The 15,307-nt window shown below is 41.3% G+C and overlaps 1 protein-coding gene across 1 annotated transcript in view; it reads right to left on the reverse strand.

The window, feature by feature from the left end:
- Window positions 1-14,996, reverse strand: part of LOC144277291 (lethal(3)malignant brain tumor-like protein 4) — a 65,647-nt gene extending 50,651 nt beyond the window's left edge. The window contains exons 1-6 of the mRNA XM_077838003.1: window positions 14,870-14,996; window positions 10,490-10,652; window positions 9,442-9,556; window positions 8,146-8,317; window positions 5,295-5,352; window positions 1,083-1,171 (exon numbers count right to left, since the gene is read on the reverse strand). Coding sequence (XP_077694129.1) covers window positions 1,083-1,171; window positions 5,295-5,352; window positions 8,146-8,317; window positions 9,442-9,556; window positions 10,490-10,652; window positions 14,870-14,986 — 714 coding nt within the window. The 5' untranslated portion in view covers window positions 14,987-14,996. The remainder of the gene's footprint in view (window positions 1-1,082; window positions 1,172-5,294; window positions 5,353-8,145; window positions 8,318-9,441; window positions 9,557-10,489; window positions 10,653-14,869) is intronic.
- Between the last annotated feature and the right edge of the window lie 311 nt (window positions 14,997-15,307).

Consider the following 15,307-nt stretch of genomic DNA (forward strand, 5'->3'; position numbering starts at 1 on the left):
TAACTTCAGTAATAATATTTTGCCTCTTTATACTACTTTTCAGAGAATCTCAGATTGTTTTACAAGGATTAACTAATTGAGCCTCACAGCCCTTCCATGAGGTAAGGTACATTATTATATTTGTTTTTAGTGTGGGAAACAGTTTTCCTGTCCCACAAAATTTTTTGAGGTTTCAAAAATTTTCCCTGTCCTGAATTGGGACAAAAAGTCAAAATTCTCGAAAATTTTCACAAACCAAAAATCCAAAAGTATTTTTTGTTTGGGTCAAGCAAAACATTTCATTCTGATTTTGATTGCTTTTTATTTATTTATTCAAATTGAATTAACTAACTTTTAAAATATGTCTGTCTGAACTAAAAATCTGCAATTTTGTATTTATTAAGTGTCAAAATGGAACACTTCTACAACTTCAAAACCTTTTATCCCTACAAATGTTTTTGAACTGTAAATTTGTTGAAACCAACTCTTTCCCACAAAAAGTTTGTTATGATTAAATGGCATTTTTCAATAAAAAAATGTTGAGTCAAAAAACTGCTGACCAGCTTTATTCATTTTACAGGTAGGGAAAATGAGGCAGGGAGGTTGCATGACTTGTTCAATCTGCAGCTGTGGGGCTCTATTCTTGACTCACTGCGTGTCCTTGGGAAAGCTACGTAACACCTCTCTGTATCTCTGTATCTTTCCCATCTGTAAAGTGAAAGTGGGGATAACAATGCTTGCTCCCTTTTGCAAAGGACTGAGAGATCTACAAATGAAGAGTGCTTTAAGTGCAAAATATTATTATTGCAATGCAGCAAAAATCAGCAGGACAGCTGGAAACAGAACACAGGAGTCCTAACAAGTCCCCTCCCTCTAACCACCAGAACACACAGCCTCCATAGAAGATGCATAGCGGGGTTTTTTTATACCACTTACGGTGCTAGAAGTCAACATTTTTTATGCTACCTGCTGAAAGCAACCCAAGCACTACTTGCAACTAGTGGTGTCAGGGAAGTCTCCAACTCTGGCACCAAAGGGTTAATTATGAGGTGACGCTGAATTAGAATTATTGAAGCAGAGAAAGCATCCAAGGGGCTACCAACCTCTTTGAACAATTTGAGGGGAGCAGCTGGCATCCGTTCCTCTTCCAAGTAAGAAACCCAGTTCCATACCGTCTTCTTTCCAGGAACAACTGAATAATCAAAAACAAAAAGAGATAACATTTATCTCATGGAGGAGAGAATGCTGAATGGAGAGCAGCCATCTCCTCCCATTCCTTCCCACTCACTGAATGGCCATGATTACCATCTGGAGCAGATCCAGATGCCAGCCCAGCCCTCCTTGAATGCTTAAAGATTAGGTAAAAAGAGCCTCGGAGGAGCTCAAAGCTCAGTCAGGGAGCCAAACACAGCTGGTGACTGCTATCCCCATCACTTTTAATTGCTGGTGAACTACACTCAGAAGCTACCCACCTTGACGAAAATACAACCCTCAGGCAATATTTTGACTGTATCTATTTTTCATTAGAAAAAAATATGTTAAATTATATGCCAATTAGTTATGGCACACAGGCTGCTGGCAAGTTGCCACTGGAGTGCTGGTGCTGCAAAACTTGGACAGTCCTAGAACGGGAACTTCAGAAGGAGGAAAAAAATTTCTCCACCCAATATCTCAGAGCATGAATAAGGGGTGGGGCTCAAACTAAAAACAGCACAGGAAAGGCATACAACAGCAGCTGAAAATAAACCCAAAATGAATCAAATGAAAAACCAAACAAACTTTTGTTTAGCAAATATATTAGTACATGGATAGTGAATAGGATCACAAAGCAGGTGTCTGGATTCAGGCTAGCAGAACCACACTAACAAAGAAGAAAAAGTTACCCATTTAAAATGTATTAAAAATTACCCCAAATTATCTATAAATATCTCCCTTCGAGTATATAATAAATCTCTAAACCCATCACCTTCAAAGTCTGTAAACAATTCCCTATTTATTTACATTACATCTTCTATTCAGAATTTGCTGCATACAGATGTGATCCAAAGCTCATTGAAATCAATGGGGAAAGACTCCTATTGACTTCAATGGGCTTTGGATCAGGCCCACGCTTTCTAGGTTCTTATATTGTGCCCAGAACGGAGGCGAGAGCCTGTAAGATCCCATCTGAAAACTGCAGAAGGTGAATGTACAAAAAGTGAATAGTTGCCTTCACCGGGGGAAGGAGACCAAAGCCTTGAGGTAAGTGGGGAAGTGGGATACGAGGAGGAAGCACGAGCAGGAGCGCGTGAGAGGGGAGGGCTCCTGCCTCATACTGAGAAAGAGGGACGATCAGTGGGTTATCTCAAGTGCCTATACACAAATGCAAGAAGCCTGGGAAACAAGCAGGGAGAACTGGAAGTCCTGGCAAAGTCAAGGAATTATGATGTGATTGGAATAACAGACTTGGTGGGATAACTCACATGACTGGAGTACTGTCATGGATGGATATAAGCTGTTCAGGAAGGATAGGCAGGGCAGAAAAGGTGGGGGAGTTGCACTGTATGTAAGAGAGCAGTATGACTGCTCAGAGCTCAAGGATGAAACTGCAGAAAAACCTGAGAGTCTCTGGATTAAGTTTAGAAGTGTGAGCAACAAGGGTGATGTCGTGGTGGGAGTCTACTATAGACCACCGGACCAGGGGGATGAGGTGGACGAAGCTTTCTACCGGCAACTCACAGAAGTTACTAGATCGCACGCTCTGGTTCTCATGGGAGACTTCAATCACCCTGATATCTGCTGGGAGAGCAATACAGTGGTGCACAGACAATCCAGGAAGTTTTTGGAAAATGTAGGGGACAATTTCCTGGTGCAAGTGCTGGAGGAACCAACTAGGGGCAGAGCTCTTCTTGACCTGCTGCTCACAAACCGGGAAGAATTAGTAGGGGAAGCAAAAGTGGATGGGAACCTGGGAGGCAGTGACCATGAGATGGTCGAGTTCAGGATCCTGACACAAGGAAGAAAGGAAAGCAGCAGAATACGGACCCTGGACTTCAGAAAAGCAGACTTTGGCTCCCTCAGGGAACTGACAGGCAAGATCCCCTGGGAGAATAACATGAGGGGAAAAGGAGTCCAGGAGAGCTGGCTGTATTTTAAAGAATCCTTATTGAGGTTACAAGGACAAACCATCCCGATGTGTAGAAAGAATAGTAAATATGGCAGGCAACCAGCTTGGCTTAACAGTGAAATCCTTGCTGATCTTAAATACAAAAAAGAAGCTTACAAGAAGTGGAAGATTGGACAAATGACCAGGGATGAGTATAAAAATATTGCTCGGGCATGCAGGAGTGAAATCAGGATGGCCAAATCACACCTGGAGTTGCAGCTAGCAAGAGATGTTAAGAGTAACAAGAGGGTTTCTTCAGGTATGTTAGCAACAAGAAGAAAGTTAAGGAAAGTGTGGGCCCCTTACTGAATGAGGGAGGCAACCTAGTGACAGAGGATGTGGAAAAAGCTAATGTATTCAATGCTTTTTTTGCCTCTGTCTTCACGAACAAGGTCAGCTCCCAGACTGCTGCACTGGGCAGCACAGCATGGGGAGGAGGTGACTAGCCCTCTGTGGAGAAAGAAGTGGTTCGGGACTATTTAGAAAAGCTGGACATGCACAAGTCCATGGGGCTGGATGCACTGCATCGGAGAGTGCTAAAGGAGTTGGCGGATGTGATTGCAGAGCCATTGGCCATTGTCTTTGAAAACTCATGGCGATCGGGGGAAGTCCCGGACGACTGGAGAAAAGCTAATGTAGTGCCCATCTTTAAAAAAGGGAAGAAGGAGGATCCTGGGTACTACAGGCCAGTCAGCCTCACCTCAGTCTCTGGAAAAATCATGGAGCAGGTCCTCAAGGAATCAATTCTGAAGCACTTAGAGGAGAGGAAAGTGATCAGGAACAGTCAGCATGGATTCACCAAGGGCAAGTCATGCCTGACTAATCTAATTGCCTTCTATGACGAGATAACTGGCTCTGTGGATGAAGGGAAAGCAGTGGACGTGTTGTTCCTTGACTTTAGCAAAGCTTTTGACACGGTCTCCCACAGTATTCTTGCCAGCAAGTTAAAGAAGGATGGGCTGGATGAATGGACTATAAGGTGGATAGAAAGCTGGCTAGATTGTCGGGCTCAACGGGTAGTGATCAATGGCTCCATGTCTAGTTGGCAGCCGGTATCAAGTGGAGTGCCCCAAGGGTCGGTCTTGGGGCTGGTTTTGTTCAAGATCTTCATAAATGATCTGGAGGATGGTGTGGATTGCACCCTCAGCAAGTTTGCAGAAGACACTAAACTGGGAGGAGAGGTAGATATGCTGGAGGGTAGGGATAGGATACAGAGGGACCTAGACAAATTGGAGGATTGGGCCAAAAGAAATCTGATGAGGTTCAACAAGGACAAGTGCAGAGTCCTGCACTTAGGACGGAAGAATCCCATGCACTGCTACAGACTAGGGACCGAATGGCTCGGCAGCAGTTCTGCAGAAAAGGACCTAGGGGTTACAGTGGACAAGCTGCTGGATATGAGTCAACTGTGTGCCCTTGTTGCCAAGAAGGGCAATGGCATTTTGGGATGTATAAGTAGGGGCATTGCCAGCAGATCGAGGGATGTGATCGTTCCCCTCTATTCGACATTGGTGAGGCCTCATCTGAAGTACTGTGTCCAGTTTTGGGCCCCACACTACAAGAAGGATGTGGAAAAATTGGAAAGAGTCCAGCGGAGGGCAACAAAAATGATTAGGGGTCTGGAACACATGACTTATGAGGCGAGGCTGAGGGAACTGGGGATGTTTAGTCTGCGGAAGAGAAGAATGAGGGGGGATTTGATAGCTGCTTTCAACTACCTGAAAGAGGGTTCCAAAGAGGATGGCTCTAGACTGTTCTCAGTGGTAGCAGATGTCAGAACAAGGAGTAATGGTCTGAAGTTGCAGTGGGGGAGATTTAGGTTGGATATTAGGAAAAACTTTTTCACTAGGAGGGTGGTGAAACACTGGAATGCATTACCTAGGGAGGTGGTGGAATCTCCTTCCTTAGAAGTTTTTAAGGTCAGGCTTGACAAAGCCCTGGCTGGGATGATTTAGTTGGGGATTGGTCCTGCTTTGAGCATGGGGTTGGACTAGATGATCTCCTGAGGTCCCTTCCAACCCTGATATTCTATGATTGTAACAAAGGTAATTATTACTCTGAATGTGTAATGGGCTCCACTGAGCTTGTTTTTTCTGTTTACTATGATTCATCTTGTAACAGCTGGTAAAGTTTGCAAAGAATAAGGAAAGAGACTATGAGCTCAGCTCACCTTGTTTTAGAGGTTTAGTATTTCTGCGGCTTTTCATATTATTTGATTTATTCTTCTCCTAAACACAGATATGATTAAAAAAAAAGTTTAGCCATATTGTTGTTTCTCCCCGAGTGGTCATTTCACAATGCAGGTATGATAAAGATGTAACATGTTACTAACAGAAATACTCTTCTTAAATCAAACCTGTGAGTGCATTACAGTAATAGTAGGATCTTACATATTCAGCTACTTTTACCCTAAAGGATTGCAAAGTGCTCTACAAATTGTTTCCACCATAGATAGACTCATAGATATTCAGGTCAGAAGGGACCATTATGATCATCTAGTCTGACCTCCTGCACAATGCAGGCCACCAAATCTCACCCACCCACTCCTGCAATAAACCTTTCACCTATGTCTGAGCTATTGAAGCCCTCAAATCATGCTTTAAAGACTTCAAGGTGCAGAGAATCCTCCAGTAAGTGGCCCATGCCCCATGCTACAGAGGAAGGCGAAAAGCCCCCAGGGCTTCTGCCAATCTGCCCTGGGGAAAAATTCCTTCCCGACCCCATATATGGTGATCAGCTGAACCCTGAGCATGTGGGCAAGATTCACAAGCCAGACACCCAGGAAAGAATTCTCTGTAGTAATTCAGATCCCATCACATCTAACATTCATCACAGGCCATTGGGCCTATTTACCATGAATAGTTAAAGATCAATTAATTGCCAAAATTATGTTATGCCATCATACCATCTCCTCCATAAACGTATCGAGTTTAATCTTGAAGCCAGATAAGTCTTTTGCCCCCACTGCTTCCCTTGGAAGGCTGTTCCAGAACTTCATTCCTCTGATGGTTAGAAACCTTCGTCTAATTTCAAGTCTAAACTTCCTCATGGCCAGTTTATATCCATTTGTTCTTGTGTCCATATTGGTACTGAGCTTAAATAGTTCCTCTCCCACTCTGGTATTTATCCCTCTGATATATTTATAGAGAGCAATCATATCTCCCCTCAGCCTTCTTTTGATTAGGCTAAACAAGCTAAGCTCCTTGAGTCTCCTTTCATAAGACAAGTTTTCCATTCCTTGGATCATCCTAGTAGCCCTTCTCTGTACCTGTTCCAGTTTGAATTCATCCTTCTTAAACATGGGAGACCAGAATCATCAAAGATCATTTAAATAAGTCACCATGGTGTAGTAAAAACTGAACTCTCTAGTGTAGTGGATTGGATTCATTGTCTGCACTGCAGGATTTGCAGCAGTAAGCAACCTTATTACTATGCTACACATTAGATTCACACAAATTTGTTTTGTGGGTAAAAAACCACTTCTTCAGTGGCATCTGAAGAAGTGGTTTTTTACCCACGAAAGCTTGTGCCCAAATAAATCTGTTAGTCTTTAAGGTGCCACTGGACTCCTTGTTGTTTTTGTGGATACAGACTAACATGGCTACCCCCTGATACTTGACACAAATTTGTGTCCATCTGTGCTAGTGCGTGGATACATAGAAAGGATATTTCACCAGCCATTGAAGGAAACAGAAGTTCTGAGTAACTGCTGTCACAAAAAGACACCCCTAGAAACTATATTTTGTCTTTAAATATCACAGATTATGTCCAATAACTTGTAAACTACAAGGAAGGAATGTTAACATCGTGTTAGTTCACCTTTGAAGCAAAGCAAGAAGGGCAAAATTTGAAAATCAGAGCCAAAATATGTCCCATCCCCTTTAAAAGTTTTTTTTTTTTTTTTTAATGAGGACAGGCGAAAAGAAAGGGAAAGATGGAAGAAGGAAAATAGTTTTGACATCTTGCATACAACCCCTCAGATAAAAGCTGAACAATGGGATGAATTAAACTGTATGCAACATAAGAAACTTCAGCCTGTGTCACCAGTAACTGCTCCAGCTGAGCTCAGTGTCACAAAACAAGCAAAACACATGAATATAAATAAAAATACTCTGACATGGCAGCCTGCATATCAAGTAGCAGAGTGGGGACCTTTCAAACAGAGGACAGTAGAGTTCTGATTTTATGAACACTGATCTTGTGAACGGCTTCTTTCCCTTGATCAGCAAGGTACAAGACTATGTATTTAAACAGCAAGCAGAGGTCACAAGCACTCAGAGGATGCGTGTATCGACCTTCCCATGCTCTTGTGAAAGTGCCTTTGTAACGGACAAGTCATGCCTCAGAAATGGTTTAGCAGTGTTTTGAAGGACAAGAAGAAAACCATGTGGTACAACTCCTAAGTTTGAAAAGACTGAGGGATTTGATGGCAAAGAAGGGATACAATTTTCTCAAGCAAAAAATATCAGTGATTTATTTCACCTGTGACTACAGGTACACTACAGTTTTTTCAACACTGCTGGGATATTTTTGTTTTCCTACTATTAGTCTCTAGATATTTTAATGCACAGAAAGGTCTGCAGATAGCACATCCAATGCATGTGTAACACTGAACTGAAATTCCACTGTCTGTTTCAAATGTTGATAGTAGAGTTTTCTGTAATGTGGCTTTAGATTGTACTCTTAGGTACAGGGACCTTGCCGTGTATGTATTTTTACGACTGTAAAGGACTCTGTACCTCTCTGGCACTAGATATGCAAATTATAGGTGTGAACAAATTATAGTCTAAAAACTCAATTGCGACTTCATGTCAGTTTTTCACCAACATAACTCCATTGATTTCAGTGGAGATATTTCCGATTTACACCAGTGTAATGAGGTCAGACTCAAGTCCGAAAGATTCATGGAGCCCACCAGTGTACATAGAATACACCCTTTGATTTGATTTTCTTTGTATATTGACAAGTAATCTTGTTTGTTACAATTCCATTCAATCAAAGTGCATGCCAATCTCGTTTACCTCATCATCATCTACATTTTCGTCCTCATCCTCAGAATCCAGAAGAAGTTTCCTCTTCCTTCGGAGTCGCTTGAGGGGTCTGTCAGTCTCATTAACCTGGCAGCCAATGCTGACATTAAGGTTTCTACAGCTTATTCTGTTTCTGCAATCAGCTGGGATGTCTTTAGAGTCACTGCAAACAGCCACAATTTAAAATAAAAAAAACCTGTTCTATAACCAGTGTATGGATTGTGTGGAGGGCTTGGGCTGGCAAATAAGAAGTGAATTTAATATTTGTGGGAAGAGCCGGATTTTCTATCTATCTTAGATACTTATATATAGGTGAGGAAAGATTAGATTTTTATCAGTACATGTGTGAAAATATTGATTTCCTTGTACACATACAAATCAACTAAAAGATTTTTCATCGATAATAATCTAATGTACAGACAGAAAAGAAAGAAAAATGCTGCCTGAAACCTTATTAGAGTTTGCTTTAAGGATATTTACTATATTTATTTTGGTACGTGATGTTGACTGTGTTTTAACTGTTACAAAGCTTTAACTTTTTGAATCTCAGTGTCTGCTGTCATAAAATTATTATCTGAAACCCCTCTATAATTTTGTAGAACTGGGAAAATTTAAATAGATAAAAATCTAATAAAATGCTTAAAAATAAAAATTGATATTACCTGTTGAAATTATAGAAATAAAATTCTGCCAATTCTACTTATATGGCCCTGTCACCCCAGTATCTGATCACCTCACAATCTTTAATGTATTTACCCTCACAACATCTCTGTAAGGTAGGAAAGTGCTATTATCTCTGTCTTACAGCTGGAGCACTGAGGCATAGAAGAACTAAGTGACTTGCTCTAGGTCACACAGGAAATCTGTGGCATAGCAGGGAGATGACCTGGGTCTCCCAAGTCCCAGCCTAATGCCCTAACCAATGGACCATCCTTCTTCATGGGAAATGTCAGATTGACAGGCCAGGAGGCTTAAATCCTGCATTTATCTCCTGAGCAGATACAGCACACACAGTGGCAATGCAGCCAGACTTGAGCAGTTGAAACTAATTGACCTTTTTGCTGGCAATCTTGGCAGAGAGGCCAAAGACTGAGGTCCTAGAGAGCGAACTCTCTTCTCCTCTTTATAGATGGTACTTCAGGACAGGACCAGGGTGAGCAGTAGGCTTTGCACTGCTACTGCCAGTGCTGTGCTGATACCTGCTCTGTCGATCTATTGCTGTCACTGCAACACCTTCCACAGATACTAAATTCTCATGAAACGGGAAAATGATGTGAGGTTTCTTACTTGTCTTGCTGCTGAGCACAGGTTCGAATACAAAACTTCCCATTCTCCAAGCAGTCCATTTGCCCACAGGTTTCACAGGCTGGGATGTCAGAACTAGGCACGTTGCCTTTGGGCTCTGCAGAAGAGGAACGAGGACAATGATTACAGAAAAAGTTGTAAAGTTTTTAAATGTATCACCTCTCAGTCTAATCCAAGGAGCTCTCCCAACGCCCTTTATAAACTTTCATTAACTAAGCGGCACACCCCCTTTAAGAGAGGTAATTATTATCTCTGATCTGGTATTTAAAGAGAGTGTTTTCTGCCATTAAAGCCCAAATCACTCATATCTAAAGAAGTGATATTTTAATATTAGGGAAATTCATGCTCCTCTGTAAAGGTGTCAAAGAATTAAATCTCAAGGCTCTAACTAGGGTCCAATTAGAAGACTTTTTTTTTAAGTACCCCTATAGCTTTGAGACAAGTGCAAATTTTGTTTGAAATTTTGTCAAAAGTGACTACATTTTTGGGGGGTGCTTGTAACATGCAAATGTGTTTTAAAAGTCAGTCTTTACATATATTTTTCATACTTCTTGAAAACCTCTATTAAGAGGCCCTGGAAAAGCCTTGTTATAGGTATCCCATTAAAAGTATCTGAAAATATGTCTATATAAATGGCTGTACGCTAGCCAGGAAAACGCATGAGTTGAATACAACAAAACTGACGTACATAATGAGCATGATGATCCCAATATAACAATTTTACAGCCTGCCCTGATTTAGGATTTTCCTAATGTAAGTTAAATCCTGATCTAATACCACATTAGAAAACACAAAGTCCATATTTCCAAAACTTAGCACCAAAGTAATGCACATTTTGTTCATCTATAACTAAGTAATTTTGTGCAGAAATTATGCGCTTGGGCATACATGTGGGCTGGGTGCAATCACCATCACCACACAGCTCATGCCAGCAAGCACTGTATTGCTACAGGAAGCGCTTCTTAAAACATGTGGTTCCAGCGTCCTATCAAGCTGTGTATTTGGTCCCTCAGCAGTGCACAAAACTCACCTTCAGAGTCAGTGCCAGAGGCAGCAGTCGTGTTGGTTGCACCAGGAGTGGAAGCACCAGGGTTAAGGCTGGCTATTCTGGCATTTATTGCTGGAGCCAAGAGAGTTTTTATGGCTTCTGCTTCAGTAATGATTTCTAAAGTTCCAAACTCACTTAAACGGAACTGCAGGTAACAAAAGAAAGAAAAGTTTCAGAGTAGCAGCCGTGTTAGTCTGTATTCGCAAAAAGAAAAGGAGTACTTGTGGCACCTTAGAGACTAACAAATTTATTTGAGCATAAGCTTTCGTGAGCTACACGAAATGAAGTGAGCTGTAGCTCATGAAAGCTTATGCTCAAATAAATTGGTTAGTCTCTAAGGTGCCACAAGTCCTCCTTTTCTTTTTTAAAAGAAAGAAAGCAGTTAAAGAAGACAATCAAACTAAACAGCAGCTGATAGGCTTCAAAGTGGGAAAGATAGTGCATGAGATTCAGTATGCAAGCGGAGCTAGGACAAAAAGTGCTACTGGCAAGAGAAATTGCTTTCCATACAACACAGTGTCACAAAAAATCCTATTTTACCAAGAAATGCCTGTTCAGTGGTGATCTGCTTCAGTGTTAATACAGAAAAGCTACATTTATTCTTATGTGCTTCATAGTTTTTCCCTTTATGTAATTCAAACCTACAGCATTTCTAGCAAACAAACTGGAGCGACTTATATGTCCTCTGAAAGAGAGCAGCAACTTGGCCAAAATCCCTGTTGTGAGTTTTCAGGATTATCCTATGATGAATAAATGGACAATAATGTAGTTACCAAACAGTAGCAACCCACCTAAAAATCTTCTAGCAAGTAGGAACTGTTAAGAAAGAGGTTCCTTACCAGTAACTGCAGTTCTTTGGAGAGTATTACACACACCTGTAGGATGAGCCGCCTCTGCCCCCCGCACCCAACCAACCAACCTACCTCCTGCCCCGCTCCACTCCCACACACACGCACCCTACCATATCTTTGAGCTTTGGGAACCTTCCATAAATGCAGCATCAGCAGGGATTGCACACGTGGTCCTTCACAGCACTAAGTATTTTGAGTTAGAGTTATAAGGGGCCATGCAGTTCTCAATCCCATCAGTTCCTTCTACTAAACTCAAGAGTCTTCTGGCAAATGAACTTTACAGGAAGATGGGTGGCAACATTACTGGATGGTAACTTCTCTTTCTTCAGGGTGGCCTCTGCAAAATCCTATTTGTAGAAGTCTAACAAATAGGAGAGATCCCTTCACTGGAATGGGGTACTGACCCAAAGGTGGATCAGAGAGTCTAGCTCACAGGGCTATATCAGAGAGTCTCCTCAGGACAGACTGGAGAGGAACATGACTATCCTTTCAACCTCAAGGTGTAAAGATTGGGCATGCAGAACAACAGTCTGGATTCTTACAACCTTGGCTTCAAATGTCTGGGGCCCTAGTGGGGTGCTTGCTTGGTCCAAGCAGACACTGCTTTTCTAGCAAGTTCCTGCACAGCGCCAGTAAGCGCAGTCTATAAGTGGGTGTATGCAAAGATCGCCACAAGGAAGGAGGACTTTCTTATGATCTTGGAATTAATTATACAACAAAAACTAACTGCCATTCCCTCGGATCTCAATATCCTCTGCAATATGGAGATGGCTACCCAACAACAAGAGAAATAAACTACCAGAGGTCACTCACGCTAGCAGACTCTGTGGTAGAGTTTTCATTGACACTAGCATATAGATTGTATATAACTCCTTAAAAATCATAACAAATCTCCTCACCAAACCCAGTTCACAAAAGCACTAGCCCTGACTACTTAGGCCCACTGACAGAAGCATCATCTTCCTTCTCTCCTTCACCCTTACTGTTCACAATATCGCTAACTCAGTTCCACCCATAGCTTATAAAAGCTCTCCCCAAAACCCTCTCCCCACTCGTTTGAGCTGCAGCCTGTATTCCTCACAGCTTCCAAGATGCTGCATCAGAAGAAACATATTTCTGCCCCTGAATCCCAAAGTAACCAAGAGTATTATTTTTATTTAATTAAGAGCAAAGGTAACCCACCCCAAACAAATGGTAATTATATATATGGGATTCTGGTGGGCTTTTCTATAGGCATCTTTACATCAGTTTAACGAGGGAACTAACTCCTTGAAATGGTGGAAGAACAGTAGTGGAATGGATGGAAGATATCACAGGCTGAGGGTTCCTCAGAAATGCATATAATAGTAACAGACTGATACTGTGAACAAAAGGTCACAATGCGGAGCCTCACCAGAGCTCTGGTGTCCCGTTAAGCATCAGAGCTAACTACTGAAGGAAGCAAGGATATTAAAGCAGTCTTGTATTAAGGGACTAGATTCTTGAAGATAATGAGATATATAGAGCCTTTTAGATATAAAATCATCAACTCAAACTAGTAGTGACAGAACGCTGTTATGTTACCATCTGATGGCTCACCTGAGAGCACCTGTGTTGGCGGGGCTCAGTCCACTTTCCAGCGGACAAGTACTCTCATCAGAAAAACCACCACCACCACCGGCGTCTTTGCTAGAAGTCTCTGAAGACTGAATGAGCCATGGAGTTGAACTCTACTCTTACTCCTAGAGGTTCCTTCTGATCAAGGACAAAGCACATGAGTATATGGGGGTGGCTGATTTGCTACTGCCTGCACTGTACCTGCTCTCTAGTTAAACAGAGGATTTCAATCTGCAGAGCTGCCAGTACAGCATATTCACTAATTCTAAAGTCACATGAAAATTTTTTAAAACATTCTCCTTAATAAGAGACAGAAGAAACGGAAATTACAAAAAACGTAACTGTGCTGTTTTCCTCTCCACATGCAAGAATTCTGACATACATGAGAGAGGGGGGAAAAAAAAGAGGCAAAAAATAAAAGAGAACTGGACAGTGAAATCAAAACAGAACCCTGTTATTTTGGATCATAATAGTGAGACGCACACCTGCGAGGCTAGTTAATAATGAACAACCTGGACATTTGTACCACACTCAGTCACTGTGGTACCTGAGAACTCATCTTTGTATTTGGTAATCCTGTATTTAAATGGTTCTGAATAAATCCCATCATGCTTTGTAGACAGTACACTGTTATTCCAGAATCAGTTAAATACAACCATCTCTGGGGAGGGATATAACTGCTATTTAAGAGAACACAGCAATGTTTCTCAAGAGGTTTTCTTTTAGGAAGTGAAGAATAATGTTTCCAAATGAAAGTACAGGGGAGTACAGGAGACAAGTTAGCCATTAGAAAGTAATTATCCAAACTGCAATTTGAACAAAACCCCAGGACTCCTAGGAACTCCATGAACTTGATTCTGTATTACTCAGGTTTTAGGTCAGTATAACTCCCATTGATTTCAGGTCTCATATGTTGATCAAAACACTTCAGATACACAGCGTCATGCATGCACTTATTCTTTTGACTTCTGTGGAGATACGCCATGGAAGAATTTGCTTCATAGACTGAAGTAAGCTTTGAACGACTGGGTTGCAGATTTTTCAAAGAAAAGGGAGGGGGAAAGTGAAAGAAAAGGACCAGTGTTTTCCAGGGAGGCCCCTGATTTTGGAATGGATGCCTAATTTGAGACGTGTGGAGCCTGATTTTCAGAGGCTCGGAGTCCCCACAGCTCCAAGTCACTTCAGCTGGAGCTGTAAATGTTCAGAACCTTTAAAAAATATATTTATATCAGGCTCAGGGTATCACGTTAGACATCCAAAAAAATCCGTGAAAATGTGGCCTGAATCATTTTAAAAGTACAACTGAACTAAGTCTGTCAGGAAACTTGGAAACCACAATAAACTGATGGGGTCATTTTCTGTCTACCATATTTGTGAACAACCTCCTCCAAAAATCTCAGCTGTGATTTATTTACATTACAGCCACTATCAATAAGAAAGGTGTAGCTAGACAATAGCTGAGAAAATAATCACAGACATCCTAAAGCAACCATACTAAAGCAATATTCTACAAATATTCACTCGTGAGAATAGCCTTTGCTCATTATGGGCTGAATTTAACAGGATTTCTTGCCTGAATAAGGTGTACCCATACAGCTGAGAAATGGCAAGTTCAGGCCTTAAATGTATGAGTAGCAATGAATGAAGGCTCTTAAATACCTCCTTGCAGCTATAATTATGACACTTTAAATTAACTGAACAAGAGTCAAGAGGAAAACAAAAAAACAAAAAAAATCAAATCCAGAAATCTCACTAGGAATTCACTACTTGTTTGGTGACTCCAATTCTGCAGCAGCTGACGGGATAATCATTTTAAAGCAAGTCTTTTTTTCTAACCAAAGAAAAGAACATGTACTAACTTCAATGCATTACTAAATGCTTGATCATTTTTTTACCCTATTCCTTGGTTTCTTACTTGTATGTTGCTACCTGGCAAGGTAGCAATGCCGTCTTTCCAGTCTAAGGCACCCATTACATCGAAGTCTGCAGTCGGGGTGATAGTGGGTTTTCTCTCCGAGACACTCTGTTCCATCTTTCAGCTTAGCCTTTGGGTTTGTTTGTTTTTAAATTTTTAAGAAAGAAAACTAGGGATTGAAAACAAAACAAAAGAGAGGCACAGAATCAACAGGCCTGTCACTTACATTTCATGAAGGATTTTAAGAGTGACGTTGCTTATGCTTCATATAGTTAATGGCTTTCAAAAGATGGAAAAAAATGTCAACTTGTAATTTGCTCAAAGCACTTTAAAAAAAAAGGCGGTGGGGGGTGAAACAAATATGCAATTTCTGGACAAAATTATAAAACAGAAAGCTGTGACGCTCAATTGGGTTTGCATAATTATTGTCCATTTTAC

This window comes from Eretmochelys imbricata, chromosome 19, assembly GCF_965152235.1.
Source record: "Eretmochelys imbricata isolate rEreImb1 chromosome 19, rEreImb1.hap1, whole genome shotgun sequence".
NCBI lineage: Eukaryota > Metazoa > Chordata > Testudines > Cheloniidae > Eretmochelys > Eretmochelys imbricata.